This window comes from Homarus americanus, unplaced genomic scaffold (genome assembly GCF_018991925.1).
Source record: "Homarus americanus isolate GMGI-L3 unplaced genomic scaffold, GMGI_Hamer_2.0 scaffold25467, whole genome shotgun sequence".
Taxonomy (NCBI): Eukaryota; Metazoa; Arthropoda; class Malacostraca; order Decapoda; family Nephropidae; genus Homarus; species Homarus americanus.
Window position 1 is genome coordinate 6634859 of NW_024732867.1, and position 24163 is coordinate 6659021.

A 24163-nucleotide genomic window follows, 5' to 3' on the forward strand; every position below is an offset into this window, starting at 1 on the left:
GTATAAGGATAGTTTTAAGACAAACCTGAAAAAGTGCCAAATCGACCCCTGACCAGGGGCGATTACTGCACACTCTAATGTTGGAGGAGCACCACACAAAGCGGTATCAATACTTTCGAGTTCGCCCGACTACATAACGAGGCAAACAAGCGCCAACGCCGGAGAGACGCTTCCGCCGTTTCTCCAGCACTAGATGTAGCCTTCCACGTGTGCAACATCTGTGAACGACCCTGCCGGGTCCTTATCGGCCTCTTTAGTCACCTCAGAACTCACCAACGAAGGTGGCATCCTTAATAACTCATTGTATCATAGGTGAATGATCGTCATACTCGATTCCGAGTGATAGCAAAGTAGTAGTAGTATTTGTGTGTGTGTGTATGTGTGAGTGTACGCGCTTGCGTGTGTGCGTGCGTGTGGTAATAGAGGAACCACTTTTCGACTGCTTTACCGTAGTCATCTGCCAATATTATATTTTGTTCACAATGGTGCAGTCAACTCGCTCACCACTCAGCCTCGCTCACGGGGTCTGCCTTTGTGTCGGTACAGTGAGTTCTGCTGTTCCCATTTCACTAAGCTTCATTAAGCAAGTATTAATCACAGCAATGCCTCATATGCAGAGCTCGGAGCTTCACCCACATATTTGTAAACCATTGGAGGGTTAAACATATGGTCTGAAACTTAATGTTCTTCTGAAGCAGTGGTGAGGGTTTAGCAGTGCAATTTGAACCTCGTTTCTGAACCACTGGTGATCTGGGGCTCGTATGCTCTTATGAACCACACGGAGAGGTTCTTGGGGATAAGCCTGATGATTCACATAGAATATAAAGTTATTTAAATTCCAAAGTGGAGTTAACACAATCAACTATAGCAGTGTCCATGGTAATATGAAGCCACATTGGTCGCCACGTTTGTACTTTTATCTGTTAACAAAAAAAGATTATTAATGTTACCACAGCAGTAATTGGAAGTGTCATTTTGTTTATGTAATATTAAAGTAGTTAGCGAGTGAGAAATTTATATTAATCATCACCAAACTTGTTACCGCCTCCAACGCCATGTGATGTACAGAACCTCCACACACTCGCGCCAGCCATGTCGATCTTGAGTCCTCCGTTACCCTTCTTATAGATCAGAACCATGGGGCTTGGTCTTACTCCTCTCGTACCGTCCACTCCACTCTCCACTAAACCTAACCTAATCTAACTCATCCAACGTAACCTAATATAACCAAACCAACTATAACCTAACCTAACCATGTGGTCATAATTGTACCAGGTGACTCACACGTGATCATAATTGTACCAGGTGACTCACACGTGATCATAATTGTACCAGGTGACTCATATGTGGTCTTAGGTGGTGTATGACAATAACAACATAAAGGCAACTAACACGTAAAAACATGAACCTGACTCCTACATCGACCCCTTCCCCCATCACCAAAAGACTCCTACATCGACCCCTTCCTCCATCACCAAAAGACTCCTACATCGACCTCTTCCTCCATCACCAAAAGACTCTACATCCCCTTCCCTATCACCAAAAGACTCCTACATTAACCCCTTCCCCATCACCAAAAGACTCCTACATCGACCCCATCACCAAAAACTCTTACATCGACCCCTTCCCCATCACCAAAAGACTCCTACATTAACCCCTTCCCCCATCACAAAAGACTCACCATCGACCCCATCACCAAAAGACTCCTACATCGACCCTTCCCCATCACCAAAAACTCTACAGTGACCCCTTCCTCCATCACCAAAAGACTACTACCCCATCACCAAAGACTCCTACATCGACCCCTTCCCCATCACCAAAAGACTCTACATCGACCCCTTCCCCATCACAAAAGACTCTACATCGACCCTTCCCATCACCAAAGGACTCCTACATCGACCCCTTCCCCATCACCAAAAGACTCCTACATCGACCCTTCCCCCATCACCAAAGACTCTACATCGACCCTTCCTCCATCACCAAAAGACTCCTACATCGACCCTTCCCCATCACCAAAGACTCCTACATCGACCCTTCCCCCATCCAAAAGACTCCTACATCGACCCTTCCTCATCACCAAAAGACTCCTACATCGACCCCTTCCCCATCACCAAAGACTCCTACATCGACCCCTTCCCCATCAGACTCTCATCGACCCCTTCCCCATCCCCAAAGACTCCTACATCGACCCCTTCCCCATCACCAAAAGACTCCCATCACCCCATCACCAAAGACTCACCGACCCCTTCCCCATCACCAAAGACTCTCATCGACCTTCCCCATCACCAAAGACTCACATCGACCCTTCCCCCATCACAAAGACTCTACATCGACCCCTTCCCCATCACCAAAAGACTCCTACATCGACCCTTCCCCCATCCAAAGACTCCTACATCGACCCTTCCCCATCACAAAAGCTCCTACATCGACCCTTCCCCCATCACCAAAAGACTCCTACATCGACCCCTTCCCCCATCACCAAAAGACTCCTACATCGACCCTTCCTCCATCACCAACCATATCACCAAAAGACTCCTACATCATTCCTCCATCACCAAAGACTCCTACATCGACCCTTCCCCATCACCAAAGACTCCTACATCGACCCTTTCCCCATCACCAAAAGACTCCTACATGACCCTTCCTCCATCCCCAAAAGACTCCTACATCGACCCCTTCCTCCATCACCAAAAGCTCCTACATTGACCCCTTCCCCATCACCAAAAAGACTCTACATCGACCCTTCCCCATACCAAAAGCTCTCACATCGACCCTTCCCCATCACCAAAGACTCTACATTAACCCCTTCCCCCATCACCAAAGACTCCTACATCGACCCTTCCCCATCACCAAAAGACTCCTACATCGACCCTTCCCCATCAAAGACTCCTACATCCCTTCCCCATCACCCAAAAGACTCCTACATCGACCCCTTCCCCATCACCAAAAGACTCCTACATCGACCCTTCCTCCATCACCAAAAGACTCCCTACATCGACCCTTCCTCCATCACCAAAAGACTCCTACATCGACCCCTTCCCCATCACCAAAGACTCCTACATTAACCTTCCCCCATCACCAAAGACTCCTACATCAGACCCTTCCCCCATCACCAAAGACTCCTACATCGACCCCTTCCTCCATCACCAAAGACTCACCATCGACCCCTTCATCACAACTCTACATACTTCCCCATCACCAAAGACTCTACATCGACCCTTCCTCCATCACCAAACTATGATTCCCCATACCACCCTTCCCCCATCACCAAAAGACTCCTACATCGACCCCTTCCCCATCACCAAAGACTCCACATCGACCCCTTCCCCATCACCAAAGACTCCTACATCGACCCTTCCCCATCACCAAGACTCCTACATCGACCCCTCCCCCATCACCAAAGACTCCACATCGACCCCTTCCTCCATCACCAAAAGACTCCTACATCGACTCTTCCACCAAAAAGACTCCTACATCGACCCCTTCCATCATCACCAAGACTCTACATCGACCCCTTCCATCACCAAAAGACTCCTACATCGACCCCTTCCCCCATCACCAAAGACTCCTACATCGACCCTTCCTCCATCACCAAAAGACTCACATCGACCCCTTCCCCCATCACCAAAGACTCCTACATCGACCCTTCCCCATCACCAAAAGACTCACATCGACCCCCTTCCCCATCACCAAAAGACTCCTACATCGACCCTTCCCCCATCACCAAAAGACTCTCCTTCCCATCACCAAAGACTCCTACATCGACCCTTCCCATCACCAAAGACTCATCAACCTTCCTCCATCACCAAAGACTCTATCGACCCTTCCCCATCACCAAAGACTCCTACATCGACCCCTTCCCCATCACCAAAAGACTCTACATCGACCCTTCCTCCATCACCAAAAGACTTAAACGACCCCTCCCCAAACACGACAACTCCCTTCCCCATCACCAAAGACTCACATCGACCCCTTCCCATCACCAAAAGACTCCTACATCGACCCCTTCCCCCATCACCAAAAGACTCCTACATCGACCACTTCCTCCATCACCAAAAGACTCCCACATCGACCCCTTCCCCCATCACCAAAAGACTCCTACATCGACCCCTTCCTCCATCACCAAAAGACTCCCACATCGACCCCTTCCCCCATCACCAAAAGACTCCTACATCGACCCCTTCCTCCATCACCAAAAGACTCCTACATCGACCACTTCCTCCATCACCATAAGTGTCCAGGGAATATTGGCTGAGTGTGAACCTTCAGGATTTTATTGATGAGACGAGAAGCTGTTGAAATGTTGAACCTACATGGCCGTTCACTGCATCACCACGACTTGCCTCACCTGTCGGGGTTATGGAGGTCTGTATTGGCACTTACACACACACACACACACACACACACACATACACACACATATACATACACACACATACATGATCTAACAACAGAGGCAATTAATACGCGAGAGTGGGTTGTCGACTATTGATATTGGATACAAATTAATTTAATGAAGTGTATTGTTTTATAATATATATTGTGTGTGTGTGTGTGTGTGTGTGAGTGTATCATTTAAATCAACACTACCATAATAAGTATAACAGATTATTGGCATCACTTAATGACACTTCTCTGTAAGTATTTGTAAGTCAGTTCACGGAAGACAGGAAATGGGCTGATTAAATATAGACAAGAATCACGGGAGAGGCCAGGTTAAGTAGTGGTAGTAGTGGTGGTAGTAATTGTTGTTGGTGTATTATTATTATTATTATTGTTATTATTGTTATTATTATTATTATTATTGTTATTATTGTTATTATTATTATTATTATTATTATTATTATTATTATTATTATTATTATTATTATTATTATTATTATTATTATTATTATTATTATTATTATTATTATTATTATTATTATTATTATTATTATTATAGTAGTCGTTAGTGGTAGTGGTGTTAGTAAAGTAGAGGTTTCCATTGTGATAATTTTCTTGTTAAAGCTTTCTGGATCTTTTAGTTTTCCCCGGGGAATAATGTTAGAAAAAATGCTGGTGGTAGTGGGGTGGGGGGGTGGGGGTGTGATAGTGTGGTGATGGTGTGTTAGTATGTGGTATTGGTGATAATGGCGTGTGGTGGTGATGGGTTGTGGTAATGGTGATGATGGTTGTAGTGGATTATAATAGTAGGGCCTGTAGTAATGGTGATAATAGAATATGGTGATGGTGGCTGTGTGTGTGAGCTTGGGTGTGTGTGTGACGGACAGGTCCTTACCGGTTGAGTGACGTGCGTCCTTCACCTGTTATAACTAGATGGATGAGGTGTACTTATACCTATCACACAGCACAGGATCAGATACACCTACCCTAGTGTCTTCATGTGTGTGTTGGTGATGCTACACTCTCATAACTTGTGACTTTAGTAAATTTATTAGAGGTCAAAATATGGTGCTGATGAGTTTTTTTTTATTTAATGATTTTTTTTTCCAATTCACAAACACCGGGACCTCAAATTAGCCTAATGTATGTCTCATTTTTACCTCCGTGGACAAGTGTCTGGTTGTTTTCAGCTCTTAATAATTTGACCTTCTGCTTCAACCATTTCAGGTGTTGGGTTTTAATCTCATCAGACTGGAACCAGGACCGATTTAAGTGTTCCTTCAGTGGCGTGAACAACAGGGAACCGTGGGGAGGTGAGTAAGTGTCTCCAAGTTGTTCATAGTATTGTGAGAGTGAGCATCACCCTGAAGACCTGGGTGTTACCTTCTGGCGACTGACTGTCCACATCATCACTACAACCTTCCGGCCAATGCGCCATGAGTGATTGGCCCATAAAATGTTTTAGTGGAATTGAAAAATTCGCACATCTTGTGTTGATCTGCAAGTTTTTGCGTTTCACATGGTTTATTTTTAAACCGGACTTTGTTTAGATGCGAAGTTCGTGCTGGGCCGCCACTTTTATTTTGAGGAAGGTATCAGCTTTGGACCGAGACTGAGGGTTGTTCTGTCAGTCAGTTAAAGCAGCACGTTTATCATCGAGAAGTATATTGATTTCCGGGTCATTTTCATCAAACCAGTCTTGATGTATTCTTTTGATCTGGCCGAGGGTCTCTGCTGGTTTTTTTCAGGCAGTGTCGAGAATATCCCATTCGGCACTGGGATTTGGGTTGTTTGTTGTTGGGTTGTTATCAGCCAATGTTCGAGCTGCTCTCTGAAAGCATGTGCTACCGATGGCTCCTCCAGCCGCTTAGTATTAAAACCTCTTCTGAAGGCTTGATGCTTTCGCCGTTTTGGGGCGACGTTAAGAGACAGCTTGGCTCTGAGGAGCGGATGATCAGTGTCACAGTGGTCTGAGCCATGCATGGTTCGGGTGATGAGGACATCTCGTCGATCTCTTTCTCTGACAATGATGTAGTCAATGAGATGCTAGTGTTTGGATCGTGGGTGTTGCCACGAACCCTTGAACTTGTCGGCCTGCTTAAACAAAATACACACACACACACAGACACAGACACAGACACACACACACACACACACACACACACACAAACACAGAGGATTTTTCAGTACACTCGTCTCCTTTAGTTTCAACAATATTAGACACAAAGTAACTGTTTTCAAACATAAGAACTGAGCCTTCGGTGTCGTGTAAGGATTGTGATGGTGTTGTGTAAGGATTGTGATGGTGTTGTGTAAGGATTGTGATGGTGGTGTTGTGTAAGGATTATGATGGTGTTGTGTAAGGATTGTGATGGTGGTGTTGTGTAAGGACTGTGATGGTGTTGTGTAAGGATTGTGATGGTGGTGTTGTGTAAGGATTATGATGGTGTTGTGTAAGGATTGTGATGGTGGTGTTGTAAGGATTTGTGATGGTGTTGTGTATGATTGTGATGGTGTTGTCTAACGATTGTGATGGTGTGGTGTTAGGATTGTGATGGTGTTGTGTGTAAGGATTTTTCAGGATGGTGTTGTATATGATTGTGATGGTGGTGTTGTGTAAAGGATTGTGATGGTGCTGTGTGTGACTTTTGCATGGTCTTGCAAGGATTTATTGTGGCTGGTGGTGCTGTGTATGATTGTTTTGGTGAAAAGGTGTGGGCGAAAGTGATGGTGTTGTGTAAGGATTGTGATGGTGTTGTGTATGATTGTGATGGTGCTGTGTAAGGATTGCGATGGTGTTGTGTATGAAAGTGATGCAGGGCAAAAAGGAAAGTGATGGTGTTGTAAGGATTGTGATGGTGCGTGTAAGGATTGTGATGGTGTTGTGTGTAAGGAAAGGATGGTGTTGTGTATGAAAGTGATGGTGTTGTGTATGATTGTGATGGTGTTGTGTAAGGATTGTGATGGTGTTGTGTAAGGATTATGATGGTAAGCAGTATGATTGTGCTGGTGCTGTGTAAGGATTGGTGGATGTGTTGTGTGTAAGGATTGTGATGGTGTTGTGTAAGGATAGTGATGGCGTTGTGTATGATTTCAGGATGGTGTTGTGTAAGGATTGTGATGGAAGTTAAAGGGATTGTGATGGTGTTGTGTAAAGATTGTGATGGTGTTGTGTGGGTTGATTGTGATGGTGTTGTGTAAGGATTGTGTTGGTGTTGTGTGGGCGATTGTGACATGGTGTTGTGTAAGGAAAGATGGCGTTGTGTAAGGCTAGATGGTGTTGTGTATGATTCAGATGGTAAGGTATGATCAGCAGGTATGTGTAAGGATTGGTGATGGTGTTGTATATGACTGTGATGGTGGTGCTGTGTAAGGATTTCAGATGGTGTTGTGTATGATTGTGGACAGGCAGTAAGGATTGTGATGGTGTTGTGTAAGGATTGTGATGGTGTTGTGTAAGGATTGTGATGACGTTGTGTAAGGATTGTGTTGGTGGTGTTGTGTAAGGATTGTGATTGTGTTGTGTAAGGATTGTGATGGTGTTGTGTAAGGATTGTGATGATGTTGTGTAAGGATTGTGATGGTGTTGTGTAAGGATTGTGATGGTGTTGTGTAAGGATTGTGATAGTGTTGTGTAAGGAAAGTTTATATTGCCTGTATTTCTTTAAGTCCAAATCCTCCATTATATCACCACTAGACAGCTGTGTTATAGTTGATGGTGATTATAGTGAGGTGAATGGTGACCTTGATGACCTCTGATTACAGTGAGGTGAATGGTGACCTTGATGACCTCAGGTATGTCTTTCACCTGTTTATCATAATTAAAGGGGCTGTTACGTTCTGCGATGGTGATTCAGATAGGGTGAATTTTTTCGTGAGTTATTTTCATCAATATATGAGTCACCGTCAGAGTTCATGGTGTTTTATAGTGACTCAGTTGTCACTTCCCGTATTATTTGAAGCTTAGCATTAGTTCAAAATTCTCTTTCACCTAATTCCGTGTTGTCAATGTATCCTCTACGACTACGTAAAAAAATTCTGTTTATAACTTCTTCATTGCATCACTGAAGGGTTCACCAGGCAAACTCTTGGTGTTTCCGAGCCTTTTCTCTCCCGCCAAAAGCTCTACATTCATTTCTTCGCAGATTTTTAGTGAGTTAGCAAGTTAACAGCCACATCCATCTACACTGAGAAGGCTTGCAGAAACTTACTTACACGACTGATGTTGGCTTGGATGTCACACTTGGATGTCACATAAGGAAGCGTAGGATCCAACCTCCTCGCCTAAAGATTGAGCTTCTACTTTATCAATATTATCAGTGGTTTTCTGTCTCACCTTGAAAAATGTCTCCTATACTTCAGTAGACTAAAATCGGACAGCCTCTATGTTTTCTCAAGTCATTTCACTCGATGGCTTCAAAGTCGCACTAAGGCGTTTGTTTAGCATGGCCCACCACCGTGTTGCTGCTGAGAAAAGTAAAGAGCTTCTGGCCATATCCAAAGTAACTAAAGACACCAACTATGAATATTTTTCTGCATCAACTTCTACCACATTTAATATACTGTATTTACTGTACATACACAGTTCGAGGATTTTTCCGCAGTAATATGGCTTGAACACCTTGGTTTTCCCTTTCATGTCTGCACCATTATCGTTTGATTGTCCTCTGCAGTCACCAAGCAGACATTTCATTTGTTCAACCTTCTCCAAAATGACAGTCGACAGATTGAGATCAGATGTTTCTTGCACTACTGTACTGGGATTCATAAGAAAATATCTTTTAATTTCTGGCGCCTCTAATATCTGTGTTCTAATTATCACTAACAATTGTCCCTGGTGGCCAACATCTGAGGTGTAGTCCAAGATAATGAAGTAATATTTAAACTCTTTTATCTGCGTCACGATGGTTTCAGGCAATCTGCTGCCGAGTCCAGTTATCTTCTTCGGGAATTTTTGTCCTAAGTAGTGAGCAAGAGACACGTCCATTGTGCTGCTCCATTACTGGGTCAAAGTTTGCAAGTATTTCACCTTCTTTCAGGAAGTTGCCATTGTTTAGTCTGTACAGTACAACGTGTTTGAAGGCTCCGGAGAACGAGGTTTATTTCAGCAGGTGAATGTACTATAACAGCCAGTGTGTCTCTCATCTTCAAGCATAAACATCTAAATATGATCCATCTCAAGTTCTTTCCATAAAATCGTGATCTTTGTCTACTCGAGACTGTCTTAGTTTAGATTGGGATTATGAGTGCATCCACTCAGGCTCTTAAGGCCCTAAGCGTTCGCTTATATCGAGAGCAGTCATCGGTGAGCCTATATTATACAGTAGTTACCAACCGCTGGCAACAAGAGTTAAGTGAAGGCATTAATATGCGCAGTGCTAACCTAACATGATTAACTAAAATAAATCTATATTAATCTTATACCGCTGGCCAATTCACCAGCTGGGCGATAACTAAATAGCTATTTAGAGATCTTGTCGCTTTGACGTTACCTTGGTCGCCTCAGGTGGGCGGGTGTAAGGGAATTGTTTGTTGACAAAACCATTACATGAGTGTACAGATTTGTATGTTATAGACCACACACACCAGCACGTGTCCTGCCAGACCATTACGCCCTTCACTATCTTACACACGACCTTGGCAAGGCTCTCAAGGACGAGGTCTGGTATCTGGGGAGGAGGGGCCAGGGGGAGACAGGGAGAAGGGGCGTGAGGGGCCAGACAGCAAGACAGACGTGTCACGAGGGGAGAGAGGGCGGGGAGGTGTGAGGAAGGAGAGAGGGGGAGGTGGAGGAGGAAGGAGGAGAGGGGAGGGAGTGTGGAGGAAGGAGAGAGGGAGGGAGGGAGGAAAGGAAGGAGAGAGGGGAGAGGGGAGGGGTGGGAGGAAGGAAGGGAGGAGAGAGGAAGGAGAGAGGGGAGGTGGAGGAAGGGAGAGAGAGAGGGAGGCTTTGGAGGAAGGAAGGAGAGAGGGGAGGGAGGTTTAGGGGAGGGTTGAGGAAGGAGAGGGGGAGTGAGGAAGGGGAGAGAGGGAGGAAGGAGGAGAGGGGGAGGAGGGAGTGAGGGAAGGAGGAGGAGAGAGGGGAGGGAGGTGGAGGAAGAGGAGAGGGGGAGGAGGAGGAAGGGAGAGAGGGGAGGGGAGGAGGAGGAAGGAGGAGAGGGGAGGGGTGGAGGAAGGAGAGGGGAGGGATGGAGGAAGGAAGGAGAGAGGGGAAGGAAGGAGAGAGGGGGGAGGTGGGAAGGAGAGAGGGGAGGGAGGGGAGGAAGGAGAGAGGGGAGGGAGGTGGAGGGAAGGAGGAGAGGGGAGGGTGAGGAAGGAGAGGGGGAGGGGAGGAAGGTGAGGGGAGGAGAGGAAGGAGAGAGGGGAGGGGAGGAAGGGGAGGGGAGGAAGGAAGGAAGGAGAGAGGGGAGGGGGAGGTGGGGAAGGAAGGAGAGGGGGGAGGGAGGGAAGGGGTGGTGGAGGGAGGTGGCAGAGGAGGGCGGGTGGAGGGGAGGGGAGGGGGGGGGAAGGAGGGAGGGGAGGTGTGAGGGGAGAGGGAGGGAGGAAGGGAGAGGGAGGAGGGAGGGGGAGGGGTGGGGAGGAAGGAGAGAGGGGGAGGGGGAGTGGGAGGGAGGAGGTGAGGAGGAGAGAGGGAGGGAGGGTGTGGGGAGGGAGGGGAGGGGAGGAGGTGGGGAGGAGGGAGAGAGGGGAGGGAGGTGTGGAGGGGAAGGGAGAGAGGGGGAGGGAAGTGGAGGAGGGAGAGAAGAGAGGGAGGTGTGGAGGAAGAGAGAAGAGAGGGGAGGTGGAGGAGGGGAGAGAAGAGAGGGAGGGGGTGGGAGGAAGGAGAGAAGAGAGGGAGGTGTGGGGAGGAGGGAGAGAGGAGGGAGGTGGGAGGAGGGAGAGAGGGGAGGGAGGTGGAGGGAAGGAGAGAGGGGAGGGAAGTGAGGAGGGGAGAGAAGAGAGGGAGGTGTGGAGGAAAGAGAGAAGTGAAAGAGGGAGGTGTGTGAGGAAGGGGAGAGAGGAGGGGAGGTGTGAGGAGGGAGAGAGGGGAGGGAGGTGTGAGGAAGGAGAGAAGAGAGGGAGGTGTGAGGAAAGAGAGAGAGAGAGAAGGGGGGAGGTGTCGCTTGCGGCTGGGTCACTGTCCACTGTATATTATCTGGATTTAAGGGCTACGGTAATCGTGTCTGGCAACTGTGTGTCGTACATCAGCGTACATGTTGTCGTTAGGCCGTGCATCGCCCACACCAACCAGCAGATAGCCTGGCCAGCGTAAACACAAGGTATATACAATAACAAGCTTATTTACCATCAAGCGTATACACCGGAGCATCCCTTGTATACATACGCAAGGCTCACCATAAAAGGATTAACTCGACCTACAAATTCATGGTGACGGGTAAGGAGCTTCCACCTGGCCTGAACCTCTCTAACTAAGTGAATCCGTCCCCCAGGAGAATACTCTGTGTGCGTGAACGGTAAATACTTTTTGTTATCTCGTCACCACCTGCAGGAGTCAGCAGTATTAGGTGTGCGCCTGTCAGAATCCGTCCTTTCGTTCGTCTACTTGGTTAACGTTTTTATTACCTTGGGAGTTACCGACGCAATATATCGAACACGTAACACTTTATAAAATAAAAGGTTTTATTATTCCTTTTCTATTCTTTTATTTCTTATTTATTTCTTTTTATTTATTTACCTTTCGTTCTTATATTTCTTTTGTTTTCCTTTCTTCTGTATTTCATTCTCTGTATACTTGAGATGATGTGGTGAGGCTGGAGAGAGACTGAAATAGTTGTTATTATTTATGGGACTCTGTATTACTGCATACACCACAAAGACACTTAGAAAGGGCAATACTCTACTCCATACACAAGGGAACTGAGAACTAATCATAACTTTTCTTCATTTATTAACGACGTTATTCAAAATTAACAGTTACACCTCAAGACAATAACCTATTCTCCTAACTAGCTAACCAGGGGTCATATGAATCACAATACATTCCGTGAAATGGATAAAACTTAAGCGGAACTCACATTATATACCCGCCATATGAGCTGACACCCATACGCACCCACACTAAACTGTCTCCAAAAGCAGACTGTCTTTTTCAAACTGTGTCGCCTACAAAGGGACGCCACCTCTTCATAGCGTCACGTCTCGCAGGTTGTCTTATTGCTTCAGGGCTAAGGCATTCACCCTCACAGGTAGGGTGCTTTAACTTCACCTTATTGTTTTTATTTTGTAATTCTGATGTTATGAACAGTATGTCAAACCCCCGAGGGAGAGAGAGAGAGGAGAGTGAGGGGCCATCATCAGGTGTTGTAAATCTTCCCTCAGGTTGGATGTAGGTTAAGACAGTGTGACTACAGTAAAGTATATCTGGTGCACGACTGTTGGTGTGAGTAATTAGAACTTACTGATAAAAGTATTATGCCAAATATTTCCATATGAAGAGCAGCATCAACTGTATGTTAACAAGTAACGTCTGTCACACGAAACGATTTAACCTAACCTAACCGAATCTATCTAAACTAACCCAACCCAAACTAACGTAACCAAACCTAACGATCTTAAAATACAGTACATTAAGTTTATTATTCCATTTGTTTATTTCACCTGTTTAAACAAAAAACCCAAGAATCAAACAAAGGAAAAATAAAACAAAAGTAAAACCAGATGAGAGAATCAGACGGTGGAATCTGAACTGTTGTCGAGGCGGGGGAACCTTCTCTTGTACACTATAAGAGACTATATATATACACCCAGTCCAGTGTACCTGTAGTCCAGGAATATCACAGGTGGGCGGAAGCGCTTCGTGTTGAGGCGTATTCCCTCTTTTTTTTTATCTCTTCTCTCTCTTTCTCTCTTTTTCTCGCATTTTTCTTTTTTCTCTCTCTCATTGTATATATGTCTCGCTACAACACAATTAAGGCTGCGAGGTACTGTGGTGGTTGCTGGGCTCCCGTGTTAACTCTTCGGTAATGGCATCAGAAACTTTACTCAAGCTAACGTGATAGTTAATTGTTTTTCCACCTGTTTTTGTGGGTACTCTTTCTGTCTCTCAAAAACACGTGGGGTTAAGTACTTCGTGTGTGTGTGTGTGTGTGTGTGTGTGATATGAAACGTAAGTTATTGATAGTGAAACGAGAATGAATTTAATACATACACTTTTAACTATATATACATACATACATACATTGTATAGACTGGTGATACATATTGGTTAGCGCGTTCCAAAATGTATCTTCGTAATTTGTATTCGACAATATGACACAGCGGACGAAGGATTTTGACAACTCTACCGAGACAACAGGAGCCGCAGTGTTCTTTCTGGCACCCATCGGCCACCACCACAGACAGGCAGACATACCGACACAGACAGACAGACAAACCGACACAGACAGACAGACACACCATTGTAAAAATTATAGCCAACTTGTGTTTATCGCCTATAGCGTTATGGTGTTCATTCATCGTCACCTCGGAACGTCATTTTCCCTGTTAACGGTGAGGAGTTTGATCTTCGTGTTAGGTTAGATTGAAATTGGATTTGGTTAAGTTAAGTTTGGTTAAGTTAGGTTAAATTAAGTAAGGTTAGGCGAAATTTGGTTAGGCAAAGTTAGGTTAGGGAAAGTTAGGTTATGTTAGGTTAAGTTATGTTAGGTTAAGTTAATTTAGATTAGGTTTAGGTTAGGTTAAGTTAATTTAGATTAGGTTAGGTTCAATTATGTAGATTAAGCTGGGTTAGTTTAAACTAGGTTAAATTAGCTTAAGGTTAGGTTAGGTAACGTTAGATTAGATAAGGGTTTGGTTGGGTTAGGTTAGGTTAGGTTCAGGGTAGGTAAATTAAATTAGGTTAGGGTAGGTGAAGGTAAGGTAAGGTAGGTTAGGTTAGGTTAGGTTAGGTTAGGTTAGGTTAAGTTGGGTAGCTCACCCAAGCCTGGAAGGGTTATTTTAAAAAGTTGGTGACGTCGATTAAGGGAGATATTACATTAAAGTACAACTATCTCTCTCACACACACACATATACACACATAAAACACTCGCGCGCGCACGCACACACACACACACACACACACACACACACACACACACACACACACACACACACACACACACACACACTCACTACTACTTTGCAGTCACTTGGAATCGAGTATGACGATCATCCAGCTGTGGTAAAATGATATGAGTTATTAGGGATGTCACCTAGGTTAGTGAGTTTTCAGGTGACTAAAGAGGCCGATACGGGACCGGCAGCGTCGTCCACATTCGTTGCACACGTGGAGAGCTCCATCTACTGTAGGAGGGGCGGTGGTAGCGTCTTTCTGACGTTCGCGCTTATCTGCCTCGGTTTGCAGTCGGGCTAACTCGAAAGTATTGACACCTTCCCGTGTGGTGCTCCTCCAAGCGTTTTGATGTGGAGTAATTGACTCCCAGGTGAGGGGGTCGATTTGACCCATGTCTCAGTGCCATATAGTTGGGTGGGCAGGACCACTGCTCGATATACGTGCAAATTTGTGGATAATTTCAGCTCCCTGCAGCTGAAGACACGATTTCGGAGTCCGCCCAAAGCGTGAGATGCACATCTATTCCGATGCTGAATCTCTTCATCGATGTCCGCGGTGGTGGACAGGTGGGGGCCAAGATACCGAAAGTGGGTAACATTAGAGAGGGTAGTACCATTAAGCTGAATGGAAGGTGGAGGTGTGTCTGAACGAGGGGCAGGCTGAAAGAGAATCTGAGTCTTACGTACATTCACCTCAAGGCCGAAGTGTGCATACACGTCTGCATAGGTGTTCAGGATTTCCTGTAGGTCGTGTTCATTGTGAGTAACAAGGGTGAGGTCGTCTGCATACTGAAGTTCAGTAATGGAAGCTGCTTACACCTTTTTTCTTGCCTGGAGTCGTCTTATGTTGAAAAGTCCCCCCTTCACCCGGTACTCGATGTTCATCCCGCCAGCTAAATTGGCACTGGCTCGAGTAAGGAAGGCAGCCAAGAAGATGGAAAAAAGAATTGGTGCCATTACACACCCTTGTTTAATCCCTGTTTTGATGGGGTAGAACTCTGACTGGGTGCCGTTGTGCAGGACACTGCTGTTCATGCCATCGTGGAGATGCCTCACAATGGCGATGAATTTTGGTGGGCAGCCAAAACGGCTGAGGGTCCACCAGAGGGCTTTCCTGTTGACCGAGTCGAAGGCCTTGGTTAGTTCGATGAAAGCCATGTATAGGTCACTACGCTGTTCTCTGCACTTTTCCTGTATATGGCGGGCAGCAAAGATCATGTCAGTGGTGCCACGTGATGGTCTAAAATCACATTGAGATTCTGGGAGGAAGTTACCCGCCTGAGGACGAAGTCTGTTTAGGAAGACTTGGGCTATAATCTTGCACGCTACGGAGAGCAGCGAGATCCCTCTGCAGGTGCCACAATTTGACCGGTCTCCCTTGTTCTTATAAATATTGACAATGGAGACGTCTTTGAAAGCCTGGGAGATTTCCTCCTTTTCCCATATAATCTCCTCGGCTGGGATTCCATCAGTCCCTGAGGCTTTGTTATTTTTCATCTGTTTGATGGCAGTAGCTACCTCATCCAAGGATGGAGGATAGCTGAGGTGGGTCAGCTCTGGATGCTAAGGAACCTGCTGGGTAGTCAGGACATACACATCGGTGTTTCGGTTGAGCAATGAATGGTAGTGCTCTTTCCAATGCTGAAGGAGGCCTTTGTCGTCTTTAATTATGTGGTTACCGTCACTTGAGTGCCACGAGTGACTGGCCCATAAAATGTTTTAGTGGAAATGAAAACTTAGCGCATCTTGTGCTGCTCTGCAATTTTTATGCTTCACATGCTTTATTTTTAAATGAGTAGTTCTTTAGATTGCGAAGTTTCCTCTTGCCTTCCTTCTTTCTTCTTGAGGAAGGTGTCGGCTTTGGCCTGAGACTGAGGGTTGTTCTTCCAGTCAGTAAAGGAGCACGTTTATCGTTGATGTGTACTTTGATTGTTGCGTCATTTTCAAGAAAACAGTCTTTGTATTTTTTCTTTTGAACTGGCCGAGGGGGTCTCTGAAGGTCTTTGTCATAACAGTATGAAGAGTATACCATTCGGCACTGGGGTTCACGTTGTTTGCTGTTGCGTTGTTTATAAGCCCATGTTCAAGCTGCTATCTGAAAGCATGTGCTACCGCTGGATCCTCCAGCCGCTTAGTATTTAAACCTCTTTCTGGAGAGTTGCTGCCTTAGCCGTTTTGGGGCAACGTGAAGTGAGAACTTGGATCTGACAAGTCGATGATCAGTGTTACAGTGGTCTGAGCCACGCATGGTACGGGTGATGAGGACATCACTGTGATCCCTTTCTCTGTCAATGATGTAGTCAATTAGATGGCAGTGTTTGGATCGTGGATGCTGCCTAAAGATGGTATTGGTGGTATTGATGTTGTGAGCAGCACACAAGCTGAGAAGGAGTATGACATTGGTATTACACTTGCCTAATAATTTCTCCCTATGGTTCCCTGCCAAATGTTAGCATCTCTGCCAACTCTGGCATTGAAGTCGCCAAGGAGCACAACCATGTCTTCTTTTGGGATAGAGGTTAGCACACTGTCGAGGTCGGCATAAAAGGCCTTCTTGATGTCATCCTCTGCAACCAGTGTTGGGGAGTATACACTGATGAAGAAGGCATGCCGTGAGTGATTCAGTGGGACTCAAAGCGTTATGAGGCGCTCGTTGATCCCAATGGGTACTTCCGTTAGCCTGTGTAGGAAGCGTTGGCGGATGGCATTAATATAGTTTCTCTCTGCAGCAGGCTTACCCTTCCAGAAGAAGGTGTAGCCAGACCCCCGTTCTGTGAGTTGGTCCTCATCTGGGAGCTGGGGCTTACTGATGGCTGCTATGTCGATGTTATACTTGCCAGCTCTTTTGCCACAAGGGCAGTTCTTCTTTCAGGATGCGCATTTGTGCTAGTATCCAGAAGGGTCCTGATATTCCATGCAGCGACCATAAGAGGTTGTATGGTTTGTTTTTGTTTGGATCTGTGATTTCGATTTTGTTTTTGACCGCATAAGGATGACCTTACTGGGTGCGGTTGCCCAGTCTGGTTGAGTTTTTAGACAGGCTATGTTTAGGGCACCTTTTCTAGCCCCTTCCCCATGTGGGGTGAGCAGAGTGGTTCCTAGTAAGGGCTGCTCAGTCGCACAGACAGGACCGGTTTGCATTGTTGCCTAGATCCCAGTGCATAAACGACCATCTTATCTATGCCGCCCATGTGCAGAGTTGTGACTAGAGACTCCCAGCAGTCATCTCTGCCTGTCTCCGTCGTTACACGTCCGTCGCCATAGGACTTTTGTGCGGTATAGGGGTTTGATGATGATGAGAGGTATGATGAGCTGGATGATGGCTGCAAGTGTGTTGATTTATGTGGTGAGGCAAGAGCACAGGCTGCACCCACACATCTTAGCTCTCCGTTTTCCTGATCCAGTGATGCATGTGTTGCAACGACTGGAGAGAGGGAGAGTTGCAATGGACTGCCAATAGCCCAGTTTGTTGGGTTTTGCCTTAGTAGCCTGTCCATCATGCATTGCCTTTGTCTGCCAGTGTAGTCATTGGGTTTCCATGGTGGTCACCTCTTCCGCCTACACTGCCGTTGGGGTCTTGTTGGAGCTCTGTAAGTATGTCTGCCTGATGCGGGGCTCCACCATAGATTTTTCGTTCCGGGTTTACTCCCGTAGCCTTATACCTGCCAAGGTTAATGCACAAGGCAGCGGGGCAGTGATTGGTAGGCGCCAGTACGTGTCCACATTCCAGTGAGCCTGTGCGCCATCCCTGTGGGGCCCACTGCTACTCCGAGATCCCCTGCTGATCTAGTCTGGGCCCACGAGGCACCCAGTTACCGAGTGTTGCCACGAGGAGGCACAGCAGGATTCTTGATGGTGAGGAGGCTGTGTACTGGCAGGGGAAGACTTATGTAAGTTGCTAGCCACAATAGACGCATTTCAATACCCTGTGTAGTGTGCGCACACACAGATACACACACGCACACACATACACTTCTCCACACATACACTCCCCTAAAGCGCACACACACACACACTCACACTTCCCTACACACACACACACACAGTCGGATTGTGTAAAGAATATAATTAACTTTCTGTGTGTTTACTTTTTATTATTATCCCATTAACTTTTGTTGGCTCTTTAAAGGAGAGAGAGAGAGAGAGAGAGAGAGAGAGAGAGAGAGAGAGAGAGAGAGCTGAAGGAGGGGAAGATTTAAGGAGGATTGAAACAGCGGATAAGAGGAGGGGGTTTAGGGGTAGGGGGGGGGTAGGGGTTAAGGGGTAGAGGGGGGGTTAAGGGGGTAGAGGTAGGGTGTTAAGGGGATAGAGGATTAAGGGGTAGAGGTAGGGGATAAGGGGGGTAGAGGGGGGGTTAAGGGGGTAGAGGAAGGGGTTAAGGGGCAGAGGTAGGGGTTAAGGGCGTAGAGGCAGGGGTTAAGGGGTAGAGGTAGGGGTTAAGGGGGTAGAGGTAGGGGTTAAGGGGTAGAGGGAGGGGGTAAGGGGGTAGAGGAAGGTAGAGGTAGGGGGTTAAGGGCGTAGAGGCAGGGGTTAGGGGTAGAGGTAGGGGTTAAGAGGTAGGGGTTAAGGGGTAGAGGGGGGGTTAAGGGGGGAGAGGAAGGGGTAGAGGTAGGGGTTAAGGGCGTAGAGGCAGGGGTTAAGGGGTAGAGGTAGGGGTTAAGGGGGGTAGGTGGGGGTTAAGGGGCAGAGGGAGGGGTTAATGAGAGGGAGGGGGTTAAGGGCGTAGAGAGAGGGTGTAGAGGGAGGGGTTAAGGGAAGGAAAAAGAGAGAGAAAAGTTGAACCGTAGAGATGAAACAGAAGAGGAAAGGGACGGTGAGGGGAGAAGAGGGGAGGGAGAAGAGAGAGGAAGAGAGGGGGAGGGGAGGGGAGAGAGTGAAGTGACAGAGAAGATGCAGGGAGAGGTGAGGTGAGTGGGGAGGTGGGTTGAGGGGATGTACAGGTGGTTATTGATTTCTAGCGGCCTCAGTCACTGTTATCTATAACTGGTCCTCTCATCTGGCCCTCTCCTAGCCCTCTCTCGCCCTCACCTGGCCCTCTCTTGCCCTCACCTGGGTCTCTCTTGCCCTTACCTGGCCCTCCTCTGCTCTCTCCTGCCCTCACCTGGACTACTTCTGCCCTCTCCTGGTCCTCGCCTGGCAATATCTTGCCCTCACTTGACCTTCTCCTGGCCTCGCCTGCCCTCACCTGGCTTAAGCTGGGCCTCTCCTGTTCTCACTTAACCTTCTGGTCATACTTGGCCCTCACATGGGCAAATGGCCCTCTCCTGGCCCACTCCTGCCCTCACCTGGCCCTCACCTGGCCCTATCCCAGGAAATTTAGAAGCGTGAGGTGAGGGAGGGGCAGAGGTTGGTTGGGTCCTGAGAGATACTTAATCTTTCCCCTGGTGTTAGAGGAAGGTGTGGTGCTCAGGGTCAAGGTCTGCTCACACACACTACTGCTTCTTGAATACATTATTTGACAGGAACACGTGTAGATTAAGCACCCCAGATCTTTGCCACCTGTTGATTAAACACCTGTTGGGATTTAGTTAGGTTAGGTTAGTTTAGGTTAGGTTAGGTTAGGTTAGGTTAGGTTAGGTTTGGTTAGGTTAGGTTAGGTTAGGTTAGGTTAGGTTAGTTTAGTTTAGGTTAGGTTAGGTTAGGTTAGGTTCGGTTAGGTTAGTTTTATTGTGGAATACGTCGTATGTAACATGGTAATAGACGTCCCTTTTGGAAATCTATTTGTTATAAGGAACATGAAAACCAATAATATGTTAGAGTTGAGGGTTGTCTTGCCTGAGGCCCACATCGGTGTTGTGTTTATAGAACGTTTGGTCAAATAATTAGGTTAAGGACAGAAGGAACGCCGAACAGGTCTTGTCCCTCCTGTGTGTGTGTGTGTGTGCGTATATATACCGTTATTCTATACTAGATCATGTTCATTGGACATTAAGGAATGGCACGAGATGGCGCTCATGACCTGTCCTGCCTATAAACGGGACTAATGGTAAAGATGAGAATATATTGTGTTGATTACCCCAAGAGCTCGGGCCAGGTGATTGGAGGGAATTTGATTATTTAAACAGACTTGGAACGGTGGGGGAGGAGGAGGGAGAGAGGTAGCAGATGCACTCACGTGGCTCCTACTATAAAGATATATTTCATGAAGTGAGATACCTAAATTTCCTCCTCTTGTGAAACAGATTCCCAACTATCTGCTTTATAGTATACTTCAGGGGCGGAGGGGGAATCAGGGTTGAGGGAAGAGGGTAGGGTGAAGTGTAAAGGCTAAGGGGAGTGGGTAAAATTCAAGGGTGAAGACAGAGTGGAGAAGGGAGGGTAAGCCCTGAGGGGAGACATGAAAACTCTTAACATGAGGGTGGCTGATGGGAGGTAGGGAGGGTGGGGTGGGCGGGGGTTGCACTAATACTTAACACGAAAGAGGAGGTGATGGGGTAGTAGTTACGGGTGTTAAGGATATTTAACGTTGAAGGAGGGGTGGTGCAGGAGGAGGGGTGGTACAGGAGGAGGGGTTGTGGTGCAGGAGGAGGGGTTGGTGCAGGAGGAGGTGGTGCAGGAGGAGGTGGGGAGGAGGGGGGTGTTGGGCAGGAGGGGGGCAGGTGGGAGCAGGAGGAAGGATGATGCAGGAGGGGGTGGTGTGGTGGTAGGGAAGGGGTGGGAGGAGGGTGGGCAGGAGGACGGGTGCAGGAGGAAGGGTGGTGCAGGAGGAGGGTGGTGCAGAGAGTGGGAGGAGGAGGGTGGTGCAGGAGGAGGGGGGGTGGTGCAGGAGGGAGGGTGGTGCAGGAGGAGGGTGCAGGGGGAGGAGGGTGGTGCAGGAGGGAGGGGTGGTGCAGGGAGGAGGTGCAGGAGGAGGTTGGTGAGGAGGGTGTGCAGGAGGGGGTGCAGGAGGAGGTGGAGGTGGACAGGAGGAGGGATTGGTGCAGGAGGAGGGTTGCAGGAGGGAGGGGTGGGCAGGAGGAGGGGTGGTGCAGGAGGAGGGGTGGTGCAGGAGGAGGCAGGAGGAGGTGCAGGAGGAGGGGTGGTGGAGGGGTGGAGGCAGGAGAGGTGGTGGTGGAGGAGGAGGGGTGCAGGAGGAGGGTGTGGTGCAGGGGAAGCAGGTGGAGGGTGGAGCAGGAGAAGGTGTAGGAGGAAGGGGATGGAAGAGGGGTGGTGTAGGAGGAAGGGTGATGCAGGAGGAGGGGTGGTGCAGGAGGAAGGGTGGTGCAGGAGGAGGGGGTGGGTGCAGGGGAGGAAGGGGGTGCAGGGAGAAGGGTGGGTGCAGGAGGAGGGTGGTGCAGGAGGAAGGTGGTGGTGCAGGGAGAAGGGGGTGGGGAGTGGTGGTGCAGTAGGAGATGGTGGTCCAGGAGGAGGTGGTGCAGGAGGACGGGTGGCGCAGGAGGAAGGGTGGTGCAGGAGGAAGGGTGGTGCAGGAGAAGGGGGAGAAGGTGTAGGAGGGGAGATGGTGGTCCAGGGAGGAGGGGTGGTGCAGGAGGAGGGTGGTACAGGAGGAGGGGTGGGGAGGGTGGAGGAGGGAGGTGGAGAGGGTGGAGGTCCAGGAGGAGGGTGGTGCAGGAGGAAGGTGGTGCAGGAGGAGGGTGGTGCAGGAGGAGGGGTGGTAGGAGGAGAGGGGTGGTGCAGGAGGAGGGATGGCAGGAGGAGGGGGGTGGTGCAGGAGAGGGTGGTGCAGGAGTAGGAGGTGATGGATGCAGGAGGAGGGGTGGAGCAGGAGGAGGAGAGGAGGAGGGTGGAGCAGGGAGGGGTTGGTGCAGGAGGAGGGGGTGCAGGTGGAGGTTGGTGTAGGAGGGTGGTGCAGGAGGAGGGGGTGGAGGAGGGGTGGTGCAGGAGGAGGGGTGGTGCAGGAGGAGGGGGTGGTGCAGGGAGGAGGGGGTGGTGCAGGAGGGAGAGGTTGGTGGGAGGAGGAGGGGTGGTGCAGGAGGGGTGGTAGGAGGAGGGGTGGGTGGGAGGGGTGATGCAGGAGGAGGGATGGTGCAGGAGGGGTGGAGCAGGAGGAGGGGTGGAGCAGGAGGAGGGTTGGGCAGGAGGAGGGGTTGGTGTTGGTGTAGGTGGAGGGTGGAGGAGGAGGTGGTGCAGGAGGGGTGGTGCAGGAGGAGGGTGGTGCAGGAGGAGGGGTGGTGCAGGAGGAGAGGGGTGGTGCAGGAGAAGGTGGTGGGAGGAGGGGTGGTGCAGGAGGAGAGGGGTGGTGCAGGAGGGGTGGTGCAGGAGAGGGGTGGTGCAGGAGGGTGCAGGAGAAGAGGGTGGTGCAGGAGGAGGGTGGTGGTGCAGGAGGAGGGTGGTGGCGAAGGGGTGGTGCAGGAGGAGGAGGTGGTGCAGGAGGAGGGGTGGCGCAGGAGGAGGGGGTGGCGCAGGAGGAGGGGGTGGTGAAGCAGCAGCAGTAGGAGGGGTGGGAGTAAGTTGGGTTGACCCGGGAAGTGCGTTCGCCGTTCACCCTTAACCCGGAAGTTTGCTTCCTCTTTACCCCACACTTAGTTACCCTCTCCTCTTCCCCTACTGGACACACTCTTCCTCTTTCCTTACTTCCTCACACGCCATTCCTTCACATTTTCCAACCCCACCTCTCTCTCTCTCTCTTCTCTTCTCTTCCTCCTAATCCGTCACCCCACCACACACGCCAATTCGTCTCTTTTCCTCTTCTTCATTCTTCCTCGGTCGTCTTTCTCATTTTCTCCTTCTTCGTCCATCATTTTCCTCTTCTTTCCTCCCTTCCTTTCTTTACCATCCCCGTGTTTCTTTACTTCCCTATTACCATTCTTCCTCTTCCTCATTCCTATCCTCCTCTTTTCTCTCCCTGTCTCTCTACCTTCATCAAGCCCTTCCTCCCTCCTCCCATCCTTTTCGTGCCTCTACTTTTTCCTCCACCTTAACTCCTTCCCTCCTTCCCTTCCTTCTCTTTCCTGACTTACATTCCCTCTCCTCCAATCACCCTTCCATCTTCTTCCTTTCCGCTCTCTCTTTCCCTACCCACCTCTTCCTCTATCCCTCCTCACCCCCTCACCTCCTCCTCCTCCTCCTTCCTCTTCATCTCACTCTCCCTCTCCTTCACTCATTTTTCCATCCTCTCCCCCTCTCTTCCTCCCTCTCTGCCTATCCCCGTCCTCCTTCATCCTTACCGCCACACCAAAGAAATAATATACATGCAGGTGTTCAATGTAAACTAATTACCTGGCGGACTTCACAATGTAGTCAAGCCATTTATAAAAGGGGAGCTCAGTGTATAAACTATTTACATCTCAGCCTTAAGTTTAAATTATCAGAATGGTTGTTTACAATGTTACCTCGTGGGGTGGAGGGGGGGGAGGGAGGGAGGGGAGAGAATAACAAGAAAATGCATTAAAATGATTACACATGATTTCTTCCTCCTCCTCCTCTTCCTCCTCCTCTTTCTCCTCCTCCTTCTCCTCCTCCTCCTCCTCGTTGGTAAAACGTATGTGCTCGCGTCCTGACATGATTTATCTTCAGGGTTTCGCAAACGTCTTGAATTTCACCTAAGTTTGAAGATAGATGTTCAAGGATCTCTAAAATCCTTGAAAAGTGCCCAGTACACCTTGAGTTTTAATTAATATCCTTAAAAATAGAGTTTTATGGTTTTGTTACATGTATACAAGCAGACATATGTACGCGTAGGAGCCTTGTGGTTTACTCTGTTAAATTTAACTGCAATATTTCTCCTTTTTTGTGTTTGTGTTTTGTTCTCGCGTTAAAACATCCTGTATTACAAGTTATATATTACTACTG

General features: G+C 48.3%; 2 protein-coding genes across 2 annotated transcripts; both read left to right on the forward strand.

Moving 5' to 3' along the window:
* The first annotated feature begins 1137 nt into the window (after window positions 1–1137).
* On the forward strand, window positions 1138–3065 carry LOC121869148 (early nodulin-75-like). The gene is made up of 2 exons (XM_042370336.1): window positions 1138–1161; window positions 1581–3065. The coding sequence occupies exons 1-2, from the start codon at window positions 1138–1140 to the stop codon at window positions 3063–3065; spliced, it is 1509 nt and encodes a 502-aa protein (XP_042226270.1).
* A 172-nt stretch (window positions 3066–3237) lies between these two features.
* On the forward strand, window positions 3238–4233 carry LOC121869149 (extensin-like). Its single transcript, XM_042370337.1, has one exon. It carries the CDS (start codon window positions 3238–3240, stop codon window positions 4231–4233), a length of 996 nt encoding a protein of 331 aa, XP_042226271.1.
* Window positions 4234–24163: the final 19930 nt, after the last annotated feature.